This window comes from Amia ocellicauda, chromosome 9 (genome assembly GCF_036373705.1).
Source record: "Amia ocellicauda isolate fAmiCal2 chromosome 9, fAmiCal2.hap1, whole genome shotgun sequence".
NCBI classification, from domain to species: domain Eukaryota; kingdom Metazoa; phylum Chordata; class Actinopteri; order Amiiformes; family Amiidae; genus Amia; species Amia ocellicauda.
In genome coordinates this window covers 35,163,749-35,183,748 of record NC_089858.1, presented here as the reverse complement: position 1 = coordinate 35,183,748, position 20,000 = coordinate 35,163,749, and the positions used below count along the sequence as shown (strand labels likewise).

The window sequence follows — 20,000 nt, the reverse complement described above, 5'->3', positions numbered from 1 at the left end:
TTCATGTAATAAGAGGCTTTTCCTTCATCAGCTTCAAGGCAGGGAACTGCTCAGCTGTTAACACAATGATCTTTACAATGCAGCCAGTGTTCTGTGTGCTGCTGCGCTCTGGTGGTGAATGTTAGGTACTGGCAGGCCTGCTTAGGGCAGTTATAAACTACTCCAGACAACTGCACCGAGGCTATTGCACCAGCTGTTTACTGAGAGACATTAGTTCATTAATATTAAACCAGTAAGATCACTAACGATGCAAACAACCGTAAACATTTAGAAGATGAACTATAATGAAGCTTCAAAGATAAAAGTAGTTATTTAAATATTACATTTTGCATGAGTAAGGCAATCATTTAGAATACATGGCATCTCCTTGCACGATACGAGTCAGCTGATGTCACAGTAAGTCAACTCCTTTTCTTTATCTGTGATGGCAACAACATTGTGTATTTTGGAAATGGAGCGTGACAGTCCAATAGAATATTCCCAAAACCATGAGGACACCTTAGCTTCCTGTGTTCGCAACAAAAACACAAAACCCAACGATCTTATGCAGAGGGTGTGACCTTTGACCCCTGTCATCTGCACTGGTGTAACTCTAGCACTAGTGGGGTGCACCGATCCCCCATATTCAACATGACAGCAAAAATGGTAAAATACAATAAAAACAAGTTAAAAAAAAAAAAAAAAAAAATCAGTCAAAGTAAAGACACTTGTTTTATCAGACATGCATGTATATTTTTCCCTATCTTTTATCTTTAAGGAATAATAAATACACTGGCCCAACATCCCTCTCTCTAGTTGTTAAAGTATTTAATGATATACACAGACACCGGGACTCTGGCCCCTGTACGTTTATTGGTGATAATATTTTATCACAGACGCCCAGCTCATTCACAGTGGAGTCGGCAGCGCGGGTACGAGTACAGTCAAGTACTGCCCTCACGGCCACAGAGGAGGAGAAGAGGTACTGTCTCTTGGGGGGGTGCACAGCTTTGCAGGTCTTTATAAATAACCAACCATCTTTGCGTCAAGACTGGGGCGAGTCGTTGCACTGCCCCAGATCAGCTGCCTGCCTGAGGTATCGGAGGCCTCAGTGCACAGGGCGAGTAGCTGAATGGCCTGCAGCTCTGCTGTTGTTTCCATTCAGTCAGTACCTTCATACTTGTGTACTGATTGATATGTATCTGTGGAGCACCGAAAGATGGCGTCTCTGCTGGATGCAGGTTGCTCAGCCAGCTGTGGAGCAATTATCATTGTGCTCAGACAGCTATGCCAGCAGTCATGTTACTCTGCGTCTCTGCTGCTTCCACATCCTCAGTGTTTTGCATTAGGTTTCCTTCTGTGTATTTTCTGTGTGCTGGAAAAAGCCTATTTCCTCAACTTCGTAAGACTTCTGGAGTCTGAAACCTGGGCAATAATTAGCAGGGAAGAAAACGGGTGACCCTTCTGAATGGCCACCACATCCAAGGTTCAAACCGCTCCCGCAGGGGCTGCAGCTCTGGCTCTAAGTGCCAAGTCCTTCAGGGGTGTTGTAGTTGTAAACAGTGAACCAGTATAGTCTTAAAACAGGAGAAGTGGTTCACTCCTTCAGAACTGGGGCACAACACCACCACCACAGCAACGCGTGGCCTCCAGGACCAGGGCAGCACCCCCCCCGAGCTACGGAACAGGGCCAGATACAGCATTTAAGCTTTTTTTTTTTTTTTTTTTATTAAGACCCAAATGTATTTATATTGATATATGTACAGCTAATGTACATCTGCTCAAGTGATGTCACAGGGGCCGGAACCTGTGGTGAGCTGGGCATGCGGTGCTGCTAAAGTGGACTAGATCATCCCCCCTGATCTCCATTCTTCAAACCCAGATCTGGAAAGACCACAGAGAGCTTCCAGATCTCATCTATTACTCTCCCTTATATTAATTAATCACACTAACTCTTCACTTAAATTGTAACCGAACAAATACAAACCCCTTCCCTGTGTCTAATGGGGATTAAATCATCCCCGGGAAGACATTATATATATATATATATATATATATATATAAAAAAAACTCCTACATTTGAAGAGTGCTGGAGGGTTTTGGTTAATTTAAAAAATAAACTATATATATATGTATCTGACAGAATTAATTAACAGCCCCTCCTTAACCAGGAATGAGTCGTGTGGTCTCTATGCGTGTGAGCAGCTGTGGGGGCAGAGCGGGGGGCAGAGCGAGGGGCACATGGGCTGTAGCTCTGACCGCAGCCGTCTGAAACACTGCTTCAGCAAAGGATGCTGGGAGTGGATGGGTCCTGCACGATACACCTAACCTAACCTGGGGCATCCTGGTGAAGATGAGGAAAGCAGTTTCTGTTAATCGTCTTATGGAAAGAAAATCAACTATTTTCATTTTTTAACGACGATTGTGCCTTCGCTGCAGTACGAGATGTGAATTACTTCACTATTAAGAAAAAACAAGATGTACTTACAGGTTGGGTTACTTAGAAAGTGGGGGCGATTGTGTGATAAATACACACACTCGTATACAGATCTATTTATACACAGGTTGATAAATAAGGGACATATTACACAGACAGACATTAAGACATTTTTAAAAAGTTTAGGAAAAAGTAACTGTTTTGATTCTTGCACTGCAGAATGGGGGCTGTGTACTGGTGTACCACAGCGAGAGCTCAGGAGTTCACTGGTGGACAGGCGACTCAGACAGGCAGGGACTGGTCTGAGGGAGAGGGATGGGGAGGCAGCATCTACAGGGGACCCCTAGTGCGAGGGAAGGGGCGTATTTTAAAAATGTAACAGCTTTTAAAGTGACCGTATTTTCTCTATACATTTCTATATCATACTTCCAAATGGTTCTGACCTGCTTTCCCCACCTTAGAAATAACACCAATGAACAGACAGACGACAGACAGACAGACAAAGGAACTTGAAAACCTTCCCTTCCCCTCCCTCTTCCCCTTCCCCTCCCTCCAACCCCCAGACTGTACAAGCTCCCCAGCAGAGGGCAGAGTGGGGGTCGTCAGGGCTTGGGAGTGGGTTGTGGCTGCGGGGGGGTTGAGGAGGTGGGGATGACCCCCGTGGCCAGCAGAATGATGATGAGGATAATGATGATGACCACGATGACGATGATCGCGATCATCTTCACATTCTTCCACCAGTACGAGCGAGCCACCTTCGTCGAGGTGTGCTTGAAGTTCTGGGCCTAGAGAGAGAGAGAGAGAGAATTAGTGAGGTCGGGAGAAAGAGGGGAGGGAGATAAAATTAGTGAGGGGGTGAGTGAACAGAGAGAGGGAGAGGAGGAGTAAAGATAAAGTGAACAAGAGATGGAGGAGGAGGAAAGTGAGTGAGGAAGAGTTCCTCAGAGTCAGAGTAAAAGCACACCGAGTGAAAGAGCGAGAAGATTGGGAGGAGGAATGAGTGCGAGTGAGGAGGAGGAGGAGGAGGGATAGATGTAGGGAGACTCACTCCAGCTTGCAAGTCCTCAGTCTTGCCCATCAGCTCGTCCAGCCGCTCGCCCCTCTCCAGTATGCGCTCCACGTTCTTGGTCATGATGTCCTTCACCCCGTCCACCTCGCTCTGCAGGGACTTCACCTTCGACTCGCTGACCACTGCACCCTGCTCCTGAAGGGGAAGAGTGCAGAGGGGTGGTCCAGTAATAATAATGATATGCACTCATGCAAACATGGTCATTGTGACCAGTTGAGTGAAACATGGGTTCAGACACTGTGGGAACCCAAAGTGAAGTAGAGTGTGTGTGTGTTGACTGTGGAATTGATTCTGTAGAGTAAGTGTCCATTATCTCATAATGCATAATGCAGTTCAAACCCGGACTGACAGTTTCCTGGGAGGGTTTTACAGAAGAGAACTGCAGATCTTAACAGATTAAGCTGTGAAAAGTCACGGCACATTTTTTAATATAGAGTAGAGAGCAAATCAACCACAAAGCGAGCCGTGCTGCTTCTGCGATGGACGCAAGCTGTGCTGCCAGAAGTGTGACTGGAACCCCCAGAAAAAACCTGCAAATGAATGAATTCTTCATCGAAAAAACGTCAAACTGCACTTCCAGTTTTTAATTGGTGTGAAGCAAGAGGACAATGCAAAAGTGGGAAAACAACTGCTCCATTAGTTGATTTGTCAACATTTCAAAGCTCTGCAAAAAAACCCTCTGCAAAACCTGGCCTCTTGCTCCTATTGTCGAGATGTCAGTCTGTAATGTTTTATGGGAGGAGGGAATCAACCCTCAGCGGGGCTAGGATCCTCAGTAACCCCCCCAAAAACACTGTCCAATAATCGCAGTGATGTGGTTATGTTGGTGAGAGAACGGACGGATGCTTCCCTGCAGTGCTCGGGGTGTGATTATTGGGGACTGTACCGGGACATGAGGACACTTCTTTTAAAAGCTGCTGGTTCTTCAGGTCACTTTCGTTGGTTACTTAATTACTTAAGTTAATTAACTGCTTAACTGACACATTTGACTGAAAATATATTCAATATTAACAACAATAAAATGATTTGAGCAAATAAAGGACAGCACAGAGGATGGCTGAGGCAGAGCAGTGTGAGAGCATAGCCTGACCCTGAGGCTCTGTGTCTTTAAGAGCCGCTGTGTGGAGAGGAGTCAGTGAGAGGGTGGAGCACCACAGCTGTCGCCATGGGGGCACGGTGAGACAAAAACACAGATGTATCCTGGTGACTGGGACTCCTGCTGCTGCCACCAGCGACTGGCAGGATCCGACCGGCTCTGCCACACAGGCAGGCAGGCAGGGGTGACACCGACATGGACACCTTCACAAACTCTACCACGGCCTCACACTTACACACCCCTACCCCAGTCCAGGTCAACTGTGGACACTGGCCTTCTCACTGCCAACACACGGGCTGCCAGCTCCATTTCACCAGGAGCTCCCAGTAACACATCCCTGTTTGAGAGGAAACGGCTTCTGCTCAGGGTGATCAGATACACAAGCACCGCAGACTCATACAGACAAGCTGCACAAACTCAGAACTGCACATGAAACAAAACCAAAACCCGAACTGCAAGTTGCATTAAAATCAGATTAGCGCTGGCTGCGACTGCAGTGTGGGGATAATGCAGGGCTAAGCTTTAGCCACAGCAGGGTGAAGTACAGTGTAAATCACCCCCCCAACACACACACGCATGCATGCATACACTCACACAAATCAAGATTTAGGACCGTAAACCAGAAACACCTGATCAGTCAAACCACTCGACATGTGCATGCCAGTTCTCATGTTGTACAGAGAGAAAGCTCTTTTTGTTTTGTTTGTTGGTCTTTTTTGAAGTATTAATTGAGATATAATGTATAAAAAGCGCTGCTCTCTCAATTATGGTACTATTTGCACGCAGGGGTTCAACAGCTGTGCAAAAGCTGCAGCCCATCTCCAGACCAATCAATGTTGGTTTCAAAAGCAGCACGAATAACAATGATGAAAAATGGAGACTGTGGCAGAACTAACAATGTATTGTGTAATGTGTTAGTGTAAGTGTAATTCTTCTGAGGTTTGCCTAACAATTTTGAGAATGGATTGCATGTTAATGAAAGTTGATTAACTGCCTGTATTTGCCCGGTTCCTTAGACCGTAGACTCCAAAAGGGAAGCTAATTGGACTTCGTTTACGCAAGAAAAGCCATTGCATTTCCACGGTTTCGATGTGATCATTAGGACTTCTTTATTTGGCAGAAGCCTTTGTCCAAGTCAATGCGAAAGTTTCATTTCGTACTACAGCAGTGTGACGGAACAAAAAGTAAACCACCATCAACAAGTTACAAACCAGCATTCAGAGCCTAATGTCAAACTTTTGGAGATACAGACGGATGAAGGAATAACAGCAGCTCTGAGTGTCAGGTTTTATATCCTAGACGTGGCTATGAGTCTTAATGATCAATTTTATTTAGTTTGCTTTGGTTTTATACAGTATTCAACATACTGTGAACTAAATGAGTCCGGCATGTCTCGCAGTGGCTGACAGGTTGGGATGCCCGAGTTGCTGCTTTTTGATGAGGCGACAGGAAAAGTATGTCTCAACAGGAAACCACAAACGGATCAATCGGATAAAAAAAGCAGAAGACAGCCAATGCAACCGCTTAAACATAGGAACCAATAACGTGGGTCCATTATATGCATTGTTTAATGCATTTAAACTGCCATATGCGAATACTACATTTTAAATGCCATTTTTAAAAAATGTGTGCGTCATTCAAACATAAAAAAACAATCCTATGTATGTGCTTGACCAGCCGGTGGGTACAATATAGGGGGACACATGTATCCGGGACTTGACACTTACAATAACTGTAACATTGTCGAGAAGTCACAGTGCTCGCGTTCTTGTAGCGCAGTTCTCCGCAGTTCTGCGCAGATCTGCACCATCCCAGTGATCCCATTGGTGGAGCCTCGCAGAGCTGCGCAAATCTGCCCTACACGAATCAGTGTCCCAGCGCAGCTGGCAGCGCTGCAGTCAATTGCGGAGCTGCGTCCTTCCGTGCGCAACCATTTTAAACTTTCTGCTTTTAAAGACCCGTCCCCCCTCCTTCCCTGGGGATTGATGCAACAGCGATCTTCTTAGGATCTACTTCTCTACTCCACTTGCTATGTTAGTTTTAACTTTACTGTCATTAAAACATAAACAACACCCCCCCACCCCCCCAAAGAGCAGTCGGATAAACTTACTGGGAGGGAGGGGACAACAAGTCAACCTGCCTCGCAACTTCCCAGACTCCAGAAAATAACAACCAAACACAGCCACTGCACCGCGGCGTAGCTGGGCCTCTGGTACTCACCATGTTGTTTGCCATGACGAAACCCAAATAACTGGCGGCCCGAGGAACAAACTAAGCAACAGATCAAACTGGAGTCCCGGGCTGGCAGGGCGTCTGAGCCGCCGATGTCGTGACTCTGGCTCACTTCCTGGTTGCTGTCGTGCTGAATTCCTGCGCGCCGTCTCTCCTTCCTGCTTCCTCTAGTGACGTCATCGGCGAGGGCGTGGCCAGGCTTACCTGTGCGCCAGGTGAGACTGCAGTGAGGCGCTCGAATTCCCCTCTGCGTACTGTTTATTTACTTCCCTCTCTCTCGTCCCTCTTTGTTTCTTGTCCTTTTAAAATCTTATTTTGTTTGATCTTGTCTGTGGCTCTCCATCTCTCTGATTGTTGTTGTTGTGAAAAAATATCACACAGAAAGTAGTAAATTTCAGAAGGCAGGCTTAGGGATGGAGAGGCTTCTCTCGTCTCGTCTGCATTTGCTCTGATTTTCCCCCGGATAAGGCCTGGCCTGGTAGAACAGGATATTTAACATTGTGGCAGCTGGATACGAATACAGGTACATAGTATTTCTTTGGGTGGCATGCTTTGACCTCAGAGTGCTGTTGCAGAGTAGCGATCGCAGTTTCCACTTTGTAAACACTCACATACACACAATCTCATAGAAACTCACACACTCACAAATACACACAAACCCAGAGCTGGACCCTACGTACCAGCCACTTTACCCAAAATACATGTTGTAACCAATATGGGTATGTGAAAGTAGAGCACTTGGGTTTGTATCTATAGCAGCAGCAGTAGACCAGACAGAACATGCTTTCTAATCAGACTTTCTGTTAGAGCAAAATTAAATGTGCAGCATTTGTTTCTTAATTTAAAACAAATAAAATAAAGTCTCTTCCACTGCTCAAAATATACTGGATGCCATTAACAGTCTTGACAGCTCTCTGTGTGGTGTGATATTAGCAGCATAGCAACGCCTCACATATCTGTACACACACACACACTCACACACAATGGCCATAGCTGTTTACAGGATATGCAAAGCATGACTTTCAGAGCCGTGCAGGTCTAAGATATGACGGCGAGGGCAGGGCGGCTGTGGTGGAGGCGTCGCTGGTGAAGGATGCCTCCGTTCACGCGTGAATTAGCGAGGCGCTTTTTCGTGAGATGTCGCTGCACATGGTAACCGTGTATCTGTGATTAATTAACACACCCAGCAACTGACTGCCTCTGAGCCCAGACTGAGCAACACCCTGTCTCAACGCATCCCACATTTGGAGGCTGTGTGTTGCAATTGTAAAAAAATGAATCCGGCTTTCTGGGATTTTTTTTTTTTTTTTGCTGGACTCGAGGCTCCCACACCAGCTCGGGCTCTTCCAAAGCCAACCCATGTTTCTGTGCATCTCTGCTTCCACTTCCACATTTGGGACAAGACAGACAAAAACATGTCGTGCCTCTGACGCAGTGCTGCTGTTTTTGACATGCCAAACGCAGGCGGGCTGTTTTTGTTTTGCTCTGGGCCCAGTCCTCTCAGGGCAGCAGTATGAGCATCTCGCAGCCCTCACTGCTACGCAGACTGCACACCTGCACAACACCCTGCTCAAACAGGTTAGACCACTCCACAGACGCGGCTATGCTGGCATTTAAGCTAAACTGCTTTACTGCACACAATTAAGTGTCATTGTCATATACAGTAAATCATCCTTGCTGGCCAACTCAGAACAGAGGGAAGTGTAGATGTGCCTGATGGGATAAAGTTTCACACCAATCACACAGACCGGGCTTCTCAGCTCCTTGTTATCAGGCCTCGCTTCTTCCACTGCGACAGGTGAAACGTAACCCTGGCCCGAGGGCCTGCTGAGCGGGCGTGACAGTGCAGTTTGTGATGCGGTGCCACCTCTCTCTCACCGTCTTGTCTCACTCAAGAAAGAATGCCGTCCGATCAAAATGGCGGAGGGCATTGTTCATGTTTTTGTTTGTTTCTGACATTGTGAGATCTCGGGGCCTGTTGTAGGTGCCTTTCTCCGCTGCCGAAGAGTGAAATGTTAAGCCTATTAAGAGATAATTACGCGGGGAGGTTCTTCAGCACTGCGGTTCTCTTCTCTCAGGACATTCGGAGTGCCGTTTTTCAGCCCCACATCTTCCATTATGCCTCTGCCGTTTCTCTCTCGTTTGGTTGGTTCCGACTCACATTATTAAACCCCAATGGTCCTCATAATGCGCTCAATCACTTTTGAAGTCATTTAATTAAAAAGCTTGGGCAGAGCGAGAAAGAAACCCTGCGACTCTGGGAGGGAAAAGCCTTGTGCCGGTGGGGGAATGCAGCATGGGGTCACCCCTCAGAGCAGCAGCCATCGGTTTAGGGAATTAAAGCCATTACATCGGGTCTGGCAGTCGGGGGGCATAAGCCTAAGCCTTCAGTACCCCCCGGGCTCAGCCACCTGCAGTCGAGTGCCATCCCTGTAGAAAGAGCAGCTCAATACCCGGGCAGTTTAAAACCTGTGACAGAATAATGATGAATATGAAAGGGGGAGGGGGGGGGATATATTCAAGGTAGAAAACCACACCTGAAAGGGAAAAGGACACTTTTTTTATTTGTTTTACTATTTACATGTTTTACATAAAATAAGCATCAGAAAAACTGAACTAAACATCTAAATACAAAAAATGTTCAGGGAAAAAACGTACACACAGAAGCTGTACAGCAAGGTGTTTTTGTTTAAATACGCAAGATTAATTTGAAAACGAGACTCTTCTCAGACAGACGCAGCAGAGTGAGAGATGGTATTGATTTCCACACAGAAGAACAGGATACAGGAGAACAGATGGCTGAGTCTTTAAAGGCAACATGAAAGAGATGGGCAGTGACCAACACACACACAGACACCACAGGGCTTCCCACGAGGACGTATGTACACAGAGGCAGTTTTGGACACGTACAGCGTAATACGGGACGCATTCAGAGATTAAAAAAAGATTTAAAAAAAAAACCTGAATGTTTCTCCTACCAAAAGATGTTTTCTTATTTTATTTAGGTGTTAGACAAGCTGCCAGATTTTTACGGTTAAGAACAGCTGGCATTCTTACAAAACCACATGTGTTCTGCCCCTGCCTCCTGAAGAGAAAGGTCAAGGAAACGGGCCGTTCGGATGCGCTGGCTTCCAGTTGACAGGCCCCCGCAAGAAGCTCCAACACGCTCGTGTGAGACGAATTTGGGTATAAATTGAAACCACTGGTGCCACTGTTTGAAGGACTTATCTTCAGTTGCAGACAACCAGATTGAAAGTTTAACATCTGTAAATTCATATTTATTCACACTGTGAAGAGGAGTGTTAGGAAGCAACGAGAGCAGCGCTGTCTCTTTTCAATACATCTGTTTACTGGCAGGAGATCGTTATGGTTGATTTCTTCATGGTCATTTTAAAAGCTTAAAAAATATTTAAGAAACATAAAAAAATAGTGATCTATATAAAAAAGTAATCTAAAGGCGAACTCCCCTGCGCCGCTCCCGTCAGCGGCCTTGTCTGATGATGATGTCAGACATGTCCTCCAGCTTGCAGAGCTCCAGGTTCTGTGGGGAAAAAGGGGAGGTCAGGCTGTGGGGCTGAGGGGCTCGACATCAGAGCGAGGGTCAGTCACACACACTCTCCTACACTGAGATGCGTTCACATGGAGGAGGTGCGCGCACACTGCGGTTAATCCATAGCTCTGGATATTGGAACATTTGCAACAAATCTCTCTTAAAGCCAAAGCAAACGAGCAAAAAACTATAAAAAAAATAAAGTGCCCAAACCAAATTCTTGTGAAGGTACAGCATGTAGATTTGCATTTAGCGTGTGTATGAGAGTATACAGTTATTCTCACCTTTTCATTGGCTAAATGGAGCAGAGCAACGAAGGCCAGGGGCACCGAGAGGTTCTGGGCCATGGTGGAGGGCAGCCTGAGAGAGAGGGAGAGAAACAGAAAGAGAAAGGGAGAGGGTGTCAAATCTAATCTTCTATTTCCAGTTCACAGTCACTACCAACATTAAAGTTTAGTTTGTGTAGTCTGCATAAAACTGTGGGTTCTTGGCCCTGCTCTAGTGCTCCGAGGATGAGGTCATCCAGCCCTCCCCACTGGTCTGATTATGTGGTTACCTCTGGAGAAGACTCTTGGTGGTCTGGCTGAAAGCTTTCTCCCCATTCACTTCTGATGCATCGTCGCTTTCTTTCACCTGCTCGAGATACAGACATGAAGCAAGCTGTTACGGCACAGCCCTGAAGCAGGAAAACCTTACAAGTTATTGGATAAGAGTAGCTGGTTATAAAAAGAAAAAAGGTGCAATTACAGACATGAGGGGAAGAAACTAAACTGTGTTTATCTGTAAAGCAGACAGACTGTGGTCTGTTTCTGTGCTCTTGGGAGGATTAATTCTTCAAATGTGGCTGCAGATTGTCCTTGGGCTTTTGTCACTGTCATTTGCCCCCACGCAATGTGCGTCTCTCCGCCAAAGGAGCAACTATGCCGGTTCTACCCCAGCGTCCCATCACCAGTATAGAGAAAAACAAACGGTAACGTCCACAGAGTGCAACGTGAGCCCTGACCTCGGCCTGCGTGTCCTGGCAGTCCGTCAGCAGCCCCCACATGCTCGTCTTCAGTCGCTTCATGTCCATCTTCTTGGCCGTCTTAGCATAGTTGATCTCAATCTTATTCACCTGGTGTCGGGGGGGGGAAGAGGAGAGAGAGAGAGAGAGATAGAGAGAGAAATTGCCATTAGCTCATCGTTCCTTCCTCTCGGTGAAAGCGGTCTGCAGTCAGTTTGTGCGGTGAGGTCAGCAGGGCCCTGTCTTCTGACCTTGTGCGGCTCGGCCACCAGGTTGCCCTCTCCGTAGGTGGTGATGTCCAGTCCGTTGGACTCGGCTGGGAAGCCAGTCTCAAACGCTCCTTCCGGCCCGGAGAAGCCACCCAGCTCCTCATCGCTGTCCTCTGCCTGCGGGGACAGACCACAGCTGAGTCTGGCAGCATCATGCTGAAGCCGACACACAGCAATTCACACTGAAGTGGTGTGAATGGAATAATCAGGCAAAAGAAAATTAGGAAAACGTTCTGCTGAAAGAAGACCGGCATTCCTCCAACTCTCTCACCGTAATCCACCTTCTCAGGATTTATGTATGTATTTGTTTAATATGGTACATTTCCGGACAGACTGACCTCAACGCCAGGGCAGAAGTTGGACGTGTCATTGGGGTTGTTGTAATCGTAATCCCCCACCCCTTCCGCACTCTCCCCCGAAACGGGCTTCTGTGACAGCCTGGACAGCTGCGTGGCGGGAGAAAAACAGGAACAGATTTGAGAACACAGCTCTAACAAAAGTCTCCATGAGCTGAGACTACCTGGTCTAGAGTTAAGACTCAAATATTAAATAAATAAGAAATAAAACACAATCTAAAGGGTTTACAATGAAGTGTCGCCCAATTTAAAAATGTTAAACTTAAAACATACTATGCATACAATATTATTATCATCACACAGTGATAATTGGCACGAGTCGCCGACACACTCACTGTATTTGAAGGTTTGCTGCTCAGCTGACTCAGCAGCTCCGGCTCGTAGTGAAAGTCATTGGGCAGAACTGTCTTCTTGTTCGTTGTGTCCAGAGCAGACTTGCTGTTGGTTGTAGCCGCCTGGAAGAACAAGCAGCAGAGAGGAGTCAGGGACTGGGGGAGAGGAGCGAAGGATGAAGAGAAGAGGCACCAAACACACTGAGGCAGGAAGAAGAGCGAGGAGGACGGGCCGAAGGCGGTAAGGTACCCTGGTAGTCCGGAAGTAGACCTCGAAGTTGATGTCGTCATCAAAGTTGAGCTCGAATGTCTTCTTGGGCTTCCTCTTCTTGGCATCCTTGTCGGGCATGTGGTCCACTGAACCCAAACACAGAGGGGAGACTTTCAGTACAAGGACGCTTTATTTCTTATATTGAGTTGGTGGTAAAGAGTCTGTGCTTGCCCTGGGAGGCTGCTGACTGCGGGATTAGACAGGAGAGGGGCCCGTGAGCATTTATATCCCAAGCCCAGCGATGCACACCTCCAGGCACAGGTCACAGAGCCAGCACACTGACGCCGAGGGGATGGTGCTCAGTTGACCCCGCTAATAATTTAGCCAAGTGAGGTGAGCAAGAGCTTGAGTGTCTTCAAAGGCTGTCAAATCTGTGGGCCTCTGGGACTGGACCTGTGCAGCATTAAGAGACTGGGGTGACTGGTTACACCGGTCTCTTCCCACACGGTGTTAGTTTCCAGCCTCCCGCCCCACCCTCTGTGTACCATTGCACTGTTTGTGGTCTGTCTGGCAAAGGGGAAATTAATAGGAAAATGTAAGGCAGAGAGAGAAACCAGAGAGATTGTAAATGAAGCTCACGCTTGTGTCGGGGTTTGAAACGCCAGTGGCCTGGGCCGGCCCACAGAGACATGGTCCTGGGGCTGAAGTAGGAGTACTCTCCCGGCTTGGAGGACAGCTGCAGGCACATGGTCCCGACGTCCCAGTCCCCGATGGCGATCACGTCCCTGTGCAGGCAGAGCAGCGAGACACGCAGTGCGGAGGTCAGACATTGTGCAGCGTTCCAGCAAATTGAAGCAGAACACCACGACACAACACAACGAATGCATGACTTATACAGTGGAGCATAGAGAGAAGAGGAGAAACGTCAACTATTAAGATCCAATCTGATCCGAAGTTGAAGTGTTAAGAAGCATGTGCCAGTGTGCAGCACTGCATGCAGCTAATTAAACCAATGAAGGCTTTGTTAACCAATTAAAGGTGCTCGAGTGTACAGTGTATGAAATATGAATCCCCCCATTACCGTCCAGGAGTTTTGTTGCTGGCACAGACGTCTCTGCGCTCCTGCTGCCCGTTGCCGCCCTCCCCCTCCTCCGGCCCGTCATCGCAGGCGTCCGCGTCGAAGTCGTCCCCGCAGCCCAGCGGCTCACCCTCGTCCTCTGGCTCGGCGTTGACGTCGAACACATGTTCGCTGCTCTTGAACTTCTCCAGAATGTTGCTCACGTTCTGCAGGGCAGAGGGGGAAGACAGGTGAACAACTCGAAACATTGCTGGTCCAGATGGAGCATTCATGTGTCGTATATCCACTTTATCTGCCTGCAGGTGGGCCAGTATTTCAGTCTGCCATGTGGGCCCCTGTCAGAGCATTATTTATTTGTGGACTTTATTTTTGTACCCTCTGATGTGGAGTACGCCACAGAGAGCCCCTGTGACCTGTATGGGTGCAGTTGGGGTCCTACCTGGTCATGGTCCTCACTGCTCCACTTGGTGAAAGAGAAGTTCTCCAGAGACGGGCAGATGGACTTTTTCTCCTGGACCAGCTGTAGGGCGGCTGCAGAAAACGACAAGACGCACTGAGCGCACACTTACAACCGCGGCACCGAATTCAAATGTCATTCCTGCCTTTGGATTGTGTGTTTAAAAGGTTTCTCTTCAGCAGATTGCACAGTCGGACATCGCTCCCCTGGTGGGTGCTGTAAAAAGCACTGCAGTTCACACCCCCTGCGTCATCATGCTTTCTATAAATAAACTTAAAATGTTTTCAGCGGGAAACTTGTCCCTCCCCCCTCCCCCTCCCAAATCAAAACATCGAATCCATCCATGACTAACAGGCTGCAAGAGCATCCCCTCACGCTAAATATCAACTCACTCGACAGAACCTGGAGCACTCACTTGTTCCTCATTAATTCATTCATTTAATATTGAAAGAAAACATTGTGCCGTGTTGTGTGTCTGCAGTTGGCCTCAGTGCCTCCTCGTGGGAAGTAACAAAAACAAAAACAAACAGCAGCAGCATAAGTGTCTGTTGCCTGCAGGTGGGAATGAACGCTTCTTTATATGATGCAAATATTACACACTGGGCTGTAGGGGCCGTGTGAGAGTGTGGTGAGGGGCCGCAGCGTGATTGCGCGAGGGGCGCCGGGGGGTCTGTACCTGTGAAGGGGGCAGCGGGGACGAGGGTCGGGGGTGGCAGCTGTGGGGGGGGTTGGGAGCGCAGCAGGATGACGTCAGAGGGGAAGCGCAACTCGCTGTAGCAGTCCTCGCTGAAGAGCACGGGCAGGAACACCCCCGCCGTGCTGGTCTCGTCGAACGAGGACGCCAGCTTCTGGAACATGGGGTCCACCTGGGCAGAGACACACACAGGCCCATTACAGCACAGCGAGGGGTGCGGAACAAACACACAAAAAACCCCCCCATGGCAGAACTCACAACACTGAACCGCCAGTCTCCACAGCCTGCGTCCGCATTACTTCAGTTTTTCATTTGTATTTTTTGGGGTCACATTTTGCCATTTAACTAGAACACAATACCAGACCACAACACACAGCCATAAATAGGAGTCTTTGTCTTTGTACTAAGGATTGCTTCAATTCTCACACGTTATAGTCCTAGTCTCCCTCTGATGCCATTTTCTCCGGAGTTTCCCCCCCGTACCTCACACTTCCGCTCCGACTCCGAGCTGTTGATGTTGCTGAGGTTCTGCTCCACGGTCTTCTTGTTGGAGGGCTTCTTCTTCTTCTTCACTGCTTTCTTGTCAGCTTCCGGGTCCTCGCCGTCCACCTCTCCGGCTTCAGCCTCCCTACCTTCTCATACACAACACATTCACTTTCAGTTTGAGGGTGAAAGTCTTTTGCCACCTGCCAAGCCAACTCCAGGTGGGCTCAGGTGCGTTTGTTCACAGCAGTGTGGCAAGCTGGGGAAACCCCTGAACCCCTCACCCCCTTGGGGAGCTGTGGACCGTGTGGCTCAAACTGCGCTACCAGCAGAGCCGTCCAGGAGCCAGTGAAGATTGATTTGTTCCCTGCCTCCTTTGCTCTTGCTCACCTTCCTCCGGCTTGGCATCAGACCCCAGCCCTCCCAGAACCCTGTAGGCATCGGTGTGAACGGCGTCTATCCGGACTGCGTAGATCTTGGTGCTGGCATCCAGGGTGCCTGCTGCCACCTGGGCATCAAACACACAGGAGAACGGAAGATTGTTAAATAAATAAGTTAAATAAAGTGAAAAAGTGCATTTCCAGTATTTGTATGGAAACACCTCTCCTCTTTTAAAAACAAGGAGGAAACGAAAGTACAAATCAACCCCCACTCCCAAACAAAAGGAAATTAAAAAGGCATTCCCCCCACCTTGAAGTTAGTGAGCTCGGAGTCCTTCTGTTTGAGGATATCTGCCATGTAGTCGATCAGATGCAGACCGAAAGCGTTCTTCATGGTGATTTTCTAGCAAAGCCAATCGACAAAACAAAGTGTTATGAATCGCTGTGCCTCTAACAGATGGCGGAGCGAGTGTCCAGGTGCGACTCGGCAGGTCAGTGCTCACGTTCTCGGTGGACAGCTTGATGCAGGTGGAGTAATGCTCGCAGATCTGGGCATTGGACAGCTTGGGCAATGGGGCTGGAGTCCCTGTAGCACTGAACGATCAAACACACACACACACACACACACACACACACATGAAACAAAGGCCAATTTGTGTCTGCGAAAGGTGCTCAGAATCTCAATGGAACTAGAACAAAAACAAAACCCCCAAAAAGGTAACTTTCGTTAAGCCAAAACCTACAGAGCATCTCACTTCTTCTTTCCACCCCCCTAGCTTATGTGCATCTGGCCCCATCACAACCCACCAGCATTGGCAGCCCCTCAATCTTCTTTTGTTTTAATGACTGAGCCCTGTCAGAGTCCCCCCCCCACCACCTCCCTGGCTCACCTACGGGCGGGCGAATCTTGCAGGGAGCTGTCCAGGCTGCCCATGTGCAGATTGATGACCTTGGAGCGCCTCCTCTGGCGCCGCTCCTGCTCGTCATCGTTGCTTGGGCAGCTGGAGAGGAGGGGTCCACTGCTCAGCTGGACCGGTTTGCGCTGCGTGGAGGGGGAGAGGAAATGGCCATCCACCGCCCCCTCCGACAGCACGTGGGACTGCCTCCGAGACAGTGGGGTGGACGAGGCACTCATGGCTGGGCAGAGCGGGGCAGCAACAGGAGAGAACAGTACTGTTAGGCATTCATCAATCACACCCACCCACAGGGAATGTGATGGGTGGCAGTGTCACATGGGTACAGAGTAGCTCGCAAAGTACATTATTCTGCAGAAGCAAAGCAATGCCATATTACATAGGCATGGATGGAGTATGGAGTAGCGGTCAGGGCTCAATCCCAGGTGAAGGACACTGCTGGGTACTTTACCTAGACTGCTCCAGTACAAACCCAGCTGTATAAATGGGTAATTGGACACATTTAAACATGAACAACAGGGTACAGTAAACACTAGCACTAATAATGTGGCGCACAACAATGCATTAATCTGACATTATTACTGTGCAAATCGTAAGTTTCAGTCCAACACATGAATTACTTATGAAAACGAGCTCTGCCTTTCCAGTATAGAAGGCACGTAATTAATAGTGTAATATTAATTAATATTAATCCACACATGGATTAATTAACAAAACACGAGATTGTACAGACACAGCAGGACAGCATCACTCGCCGTGTGTTAATTAATGGCTGCCTCTAACCACGACTGTACAAGTTTATAATAGTGTATTTGCGTGTAAGTGAGTTAAATATGTAAACGTTAACGTAATGACGTCAATAATGTCCAATTTAAGTTACTTTTAACTTATGCTCTTACTGATTATATTAGTTTAATATAATGATACGAGTGTTGCGCATTTTCGTCAAACTGCATGATCATAACATCGCAATACTAATATAGCGGCAGTTTTACCTGGATCTGAACCGCTGTCCTCTGCTGGGGTAAACCTCATGCACAGCCAAGCTGAAACGATTATTGTTTTAATTAAACAACAGCACTTTAATTGATAAAACTGCCTTACTAGTGCAGTGTGGATTGGGTTTTGTTTTTATGTCGGCTTCCTGGCCCCGGCCTGAGTTTTTGAAAATTTGCGCCGATTGCTCTACGCATGCGCACGTTGCGACGCTCTCACGTTGGTGTCGTCATCACGCAGCGTTCCCCGACAGAGAACTGTGTTATGGCAGTGTTCTCGGTATAGTTTATTACTTTGTGTGTTGTCAGTGAAATATTTTCTAATAACAAACTGTTAGCAGAGATTTTAAAAAGTAAGTTACTTGCCTGACCTCCCTTAAACATTTGCATCTAACTGTGAAAAGCCACTTGAAGGTTTTTAGATACATCGAGCCAGTGATTTGACACAAAAATATGAAGAGGAATAAAAGTTTAATTAATTTTACTGGCCTCCACTCCAGTTATACTCTAACAATGTGTTTGATGCATCCTATACATTATGTAGGTATGTAAGTTGAAAATGAATTAAAATAGCATATATCCAACTCAACACTCAGACGCTTTTCATATATTTTTTAAATTACTTATTATACTACAGTAGCCTCTAGATTTACTCATTATTTCAAAATCAAATTATAACATTTTAATACATTTTTGTATTACTATATAATTGTTACTATTTCTGATAAACTAAATGTATTGTAAACACCTGTAGAACAAAAAAATACTAGAGAAAGCATAAAAGCTTAATGCAAAGCAATTACATTGCTACAATGTTGTGGCTAGTGTTAGCTGGCCCCCTACTGTAACTGCACTGTACAGTTACTACTGCCCCTACTGTAACTGCACTGTACAGTTACTACTGCCCCTACTGTCACTGCACTGTACAGTTACTACTGCCCCTACTGTCACTGCACTGTACAGTTACTACTGCCCCTACTGTCACTGCACTGTACAGTTACTACTGCCCCCTACTGTAACTGCACTGTACAGTTACTACTGCCCCTACTGTAACTGCACTGTACAGTTACTACTGCCCCTACTGTCACTGCACTGTACAGTTACTACTGCCCCTACTGTAACTGCACTGTACAGTTACTACTGCCCCCTACTGTCACTGCACTGTACAGTTACTACTGCCCCTACTGTAACTGCACTGTACAGTTACTACTGCCCCCTACTGTAACTGCACTGTACAGTTACTACTGCCCCTACTGTAACTGCACTGTACAGTTACTACTGCCCCTACTGTCACTGCACTGTACAGTTACTACTGCCCCTACTGTAACTGCACTGTACAGTTACTACTGCCCCCTACTGTCACTGCACTGTACAGTTACTACTGCCCCTACTGTAACTGCACTGTACAGTTACTACTGCCCCCTACTGTAACTGCACTGTACAGTTACTACTGCCCCTACTGTAACTGCACTGTACAGTTACTACTGCCCCTACTGTAACTGCACTGTACAGTTACTACTGCCCCTACTGTCACTGCACTGTACAGTTACTACTGCCCCTACTGTAACTGCACTGTACAGTTACTACTGCCCCTACTGTAACTGCACTGTACAGTTACTACTGCCCCCTACTGTAACTGCACTGTACAGTTACTACTGCCCCTACTGTAACTGCACTGTACAGTTACTACTGCCCCTACTGTCACTGCACTGTACAGTTACTACTGCCCCCTACTGTAACTGCACTGTACAGTTACTACTGCCCCTACTGTCACTGCACTGTACAGTTACTACTGCCCCCTACTGTCACTGCACTGTACAGTTACTACTGCCCCCTACTGTCACTGCACTGTACAGTTACTACTGCCCCTACTGTAACTGCACTGTACAGTTACTACTGCCCCCTACTGTCACTGCACTGTACAGTTACTACTGCCCCTACTGTAACTGCACTGTACAGTTACTACTGCCCCCTACTGTAACTGCACTGTACAGTTACTACTGCCCCTACTGTCACTGCACTGTACAGTTACTACTGCCCCCTACTGTCACTGCACTGTACAGTTACTACTGCCCCCTACTGTCACTGCACTGTACAGTTACTACTGCCCCCTACTGTAACTGCACTGTACAGTTACTACTGCCCCCTACTGTCACTGCACTGTACAGTTACTACTGCCCCCTACTGTCACTGCACTGTACAGTTACTACTGCCCCTACTGTAACTGCACTGTACAGTTACTACTGCCCCCTACTGTAACTGCACTGTACAGTTACTACTGCCCCTACTGTAACTGCACTGTACAGTTACTACTGCCCCCTACTGTAACTGCACTGTACAGTTACTACTGCCCCCTACTGTAACTGCACTGTACAGTTACTACTGCCCCTACTGTCACTGCACTGTACAGTTACTACTGCCCCCTACTGTCACTGCACTGTACAGTTACTACTGCCCCCTACTGT

General features: G+C 47.5%; 2 protein-coding genes across 2 annotated transcripts in view; both read right to left on the bottom strand.

The window, feature by feature from the left end:
* vamp8 (vesicle-associated membrane protein 8 (endobrevin)) overlaps positions 1 to 6,957 on the bottom strand; it is a 7,105-nt gene extending 148 nt beyond the window's left edge. The window contains exons 1-3 of the mRNA XM_066714236.1: positions 6,802 to 6,957; positions 3,465 to 3,620; positions 1 to 3,201 (exon numbers count right to left, since the gene is read on the bottom strand). The exon at positions 1 to 3,201 is cut by the window's left edge and continues 148 nt beyond it. Coding sequence (XP_066570333.1) covers positions 3,019 to 3,201; positions 3,465 to 3,620; positions 6,802 to 6,816 — 354 coding nt within the window. The 5' untranslated portion in view covers positions 6,817 to 6,957 and the 3' untranslated portion in view covers positions 1 to 3,018. The remainder of the gene's footprint in view (positions 3,202 to 3,464; positions 3,621 to 6,801) is intronic.
* A 2,394-nt stretch (positions 6,958 to 9,351) lies between these two features.
* Positions 9,352 to 17,715, bottom strand: ncaph (non-SMC condensin I complex, subunit H). The gene is made up of 18 exons (XM_066714235.1): positions 17,536 to 17,715; positions 16,517 to 16,763; positions 16,130 to 16,220; positions 15,937 to 16,029; positions 15,637 to 15,754; positions 15,247 to 15,395; positions 14,746 to 14,935; positions 14,052 to 14,143; positions 13,616 to 13,818; positions 13,174 to 13,319; positions 12,574 to 12,680; positions 12,327 to 12,446; positions 11,974 to 12,081; positions 11,618 to 11,752; positions 11,367 to 11,477; positions 10,920 to 10,996; positions 10,648 to 10,723; positions 9,352 to 10,354 (listed from the first exon to the last, which is right to left on the bottom strand). The coding sequence occupies exons 1-18, from the start codon at positions 17,573 to 17,575 to the stop codon at positions 10,295 to 10,297; spliced, it is 2,163 nt and encodes a 720-aa protein (XP_066570332.1). The 5' UTR covers positions 17,576 to 17,715; the 3' UTR covers positions 9,352 to 10,294.
* Positions 17,716 to 20,000: the final 2,285 nt, after the last annotated feature.

Coding starts and splice junctions, on each gene's coding strand:
- ncaph (XM_066714235.1), bottom strand. CDS start 17,575: ATGAGGTTTACCCCAGCAGAGGACAGCGGTTCAGATCCAG. Junction 15,755..15,936: donor CCGAGCTCACTAACTTCAAG/GTGGGGGGAATG, acceptor TTTGATGCCCAG/GTGGCAGCAGGCACCCTGGA. Junction 11,478..11,617: donor TGGTGGCCGAGCCGCACAAG/GTCAGAAGACAG, acceptor CCCCGACACCAG/GTGAATAAGATTGAGATCAA.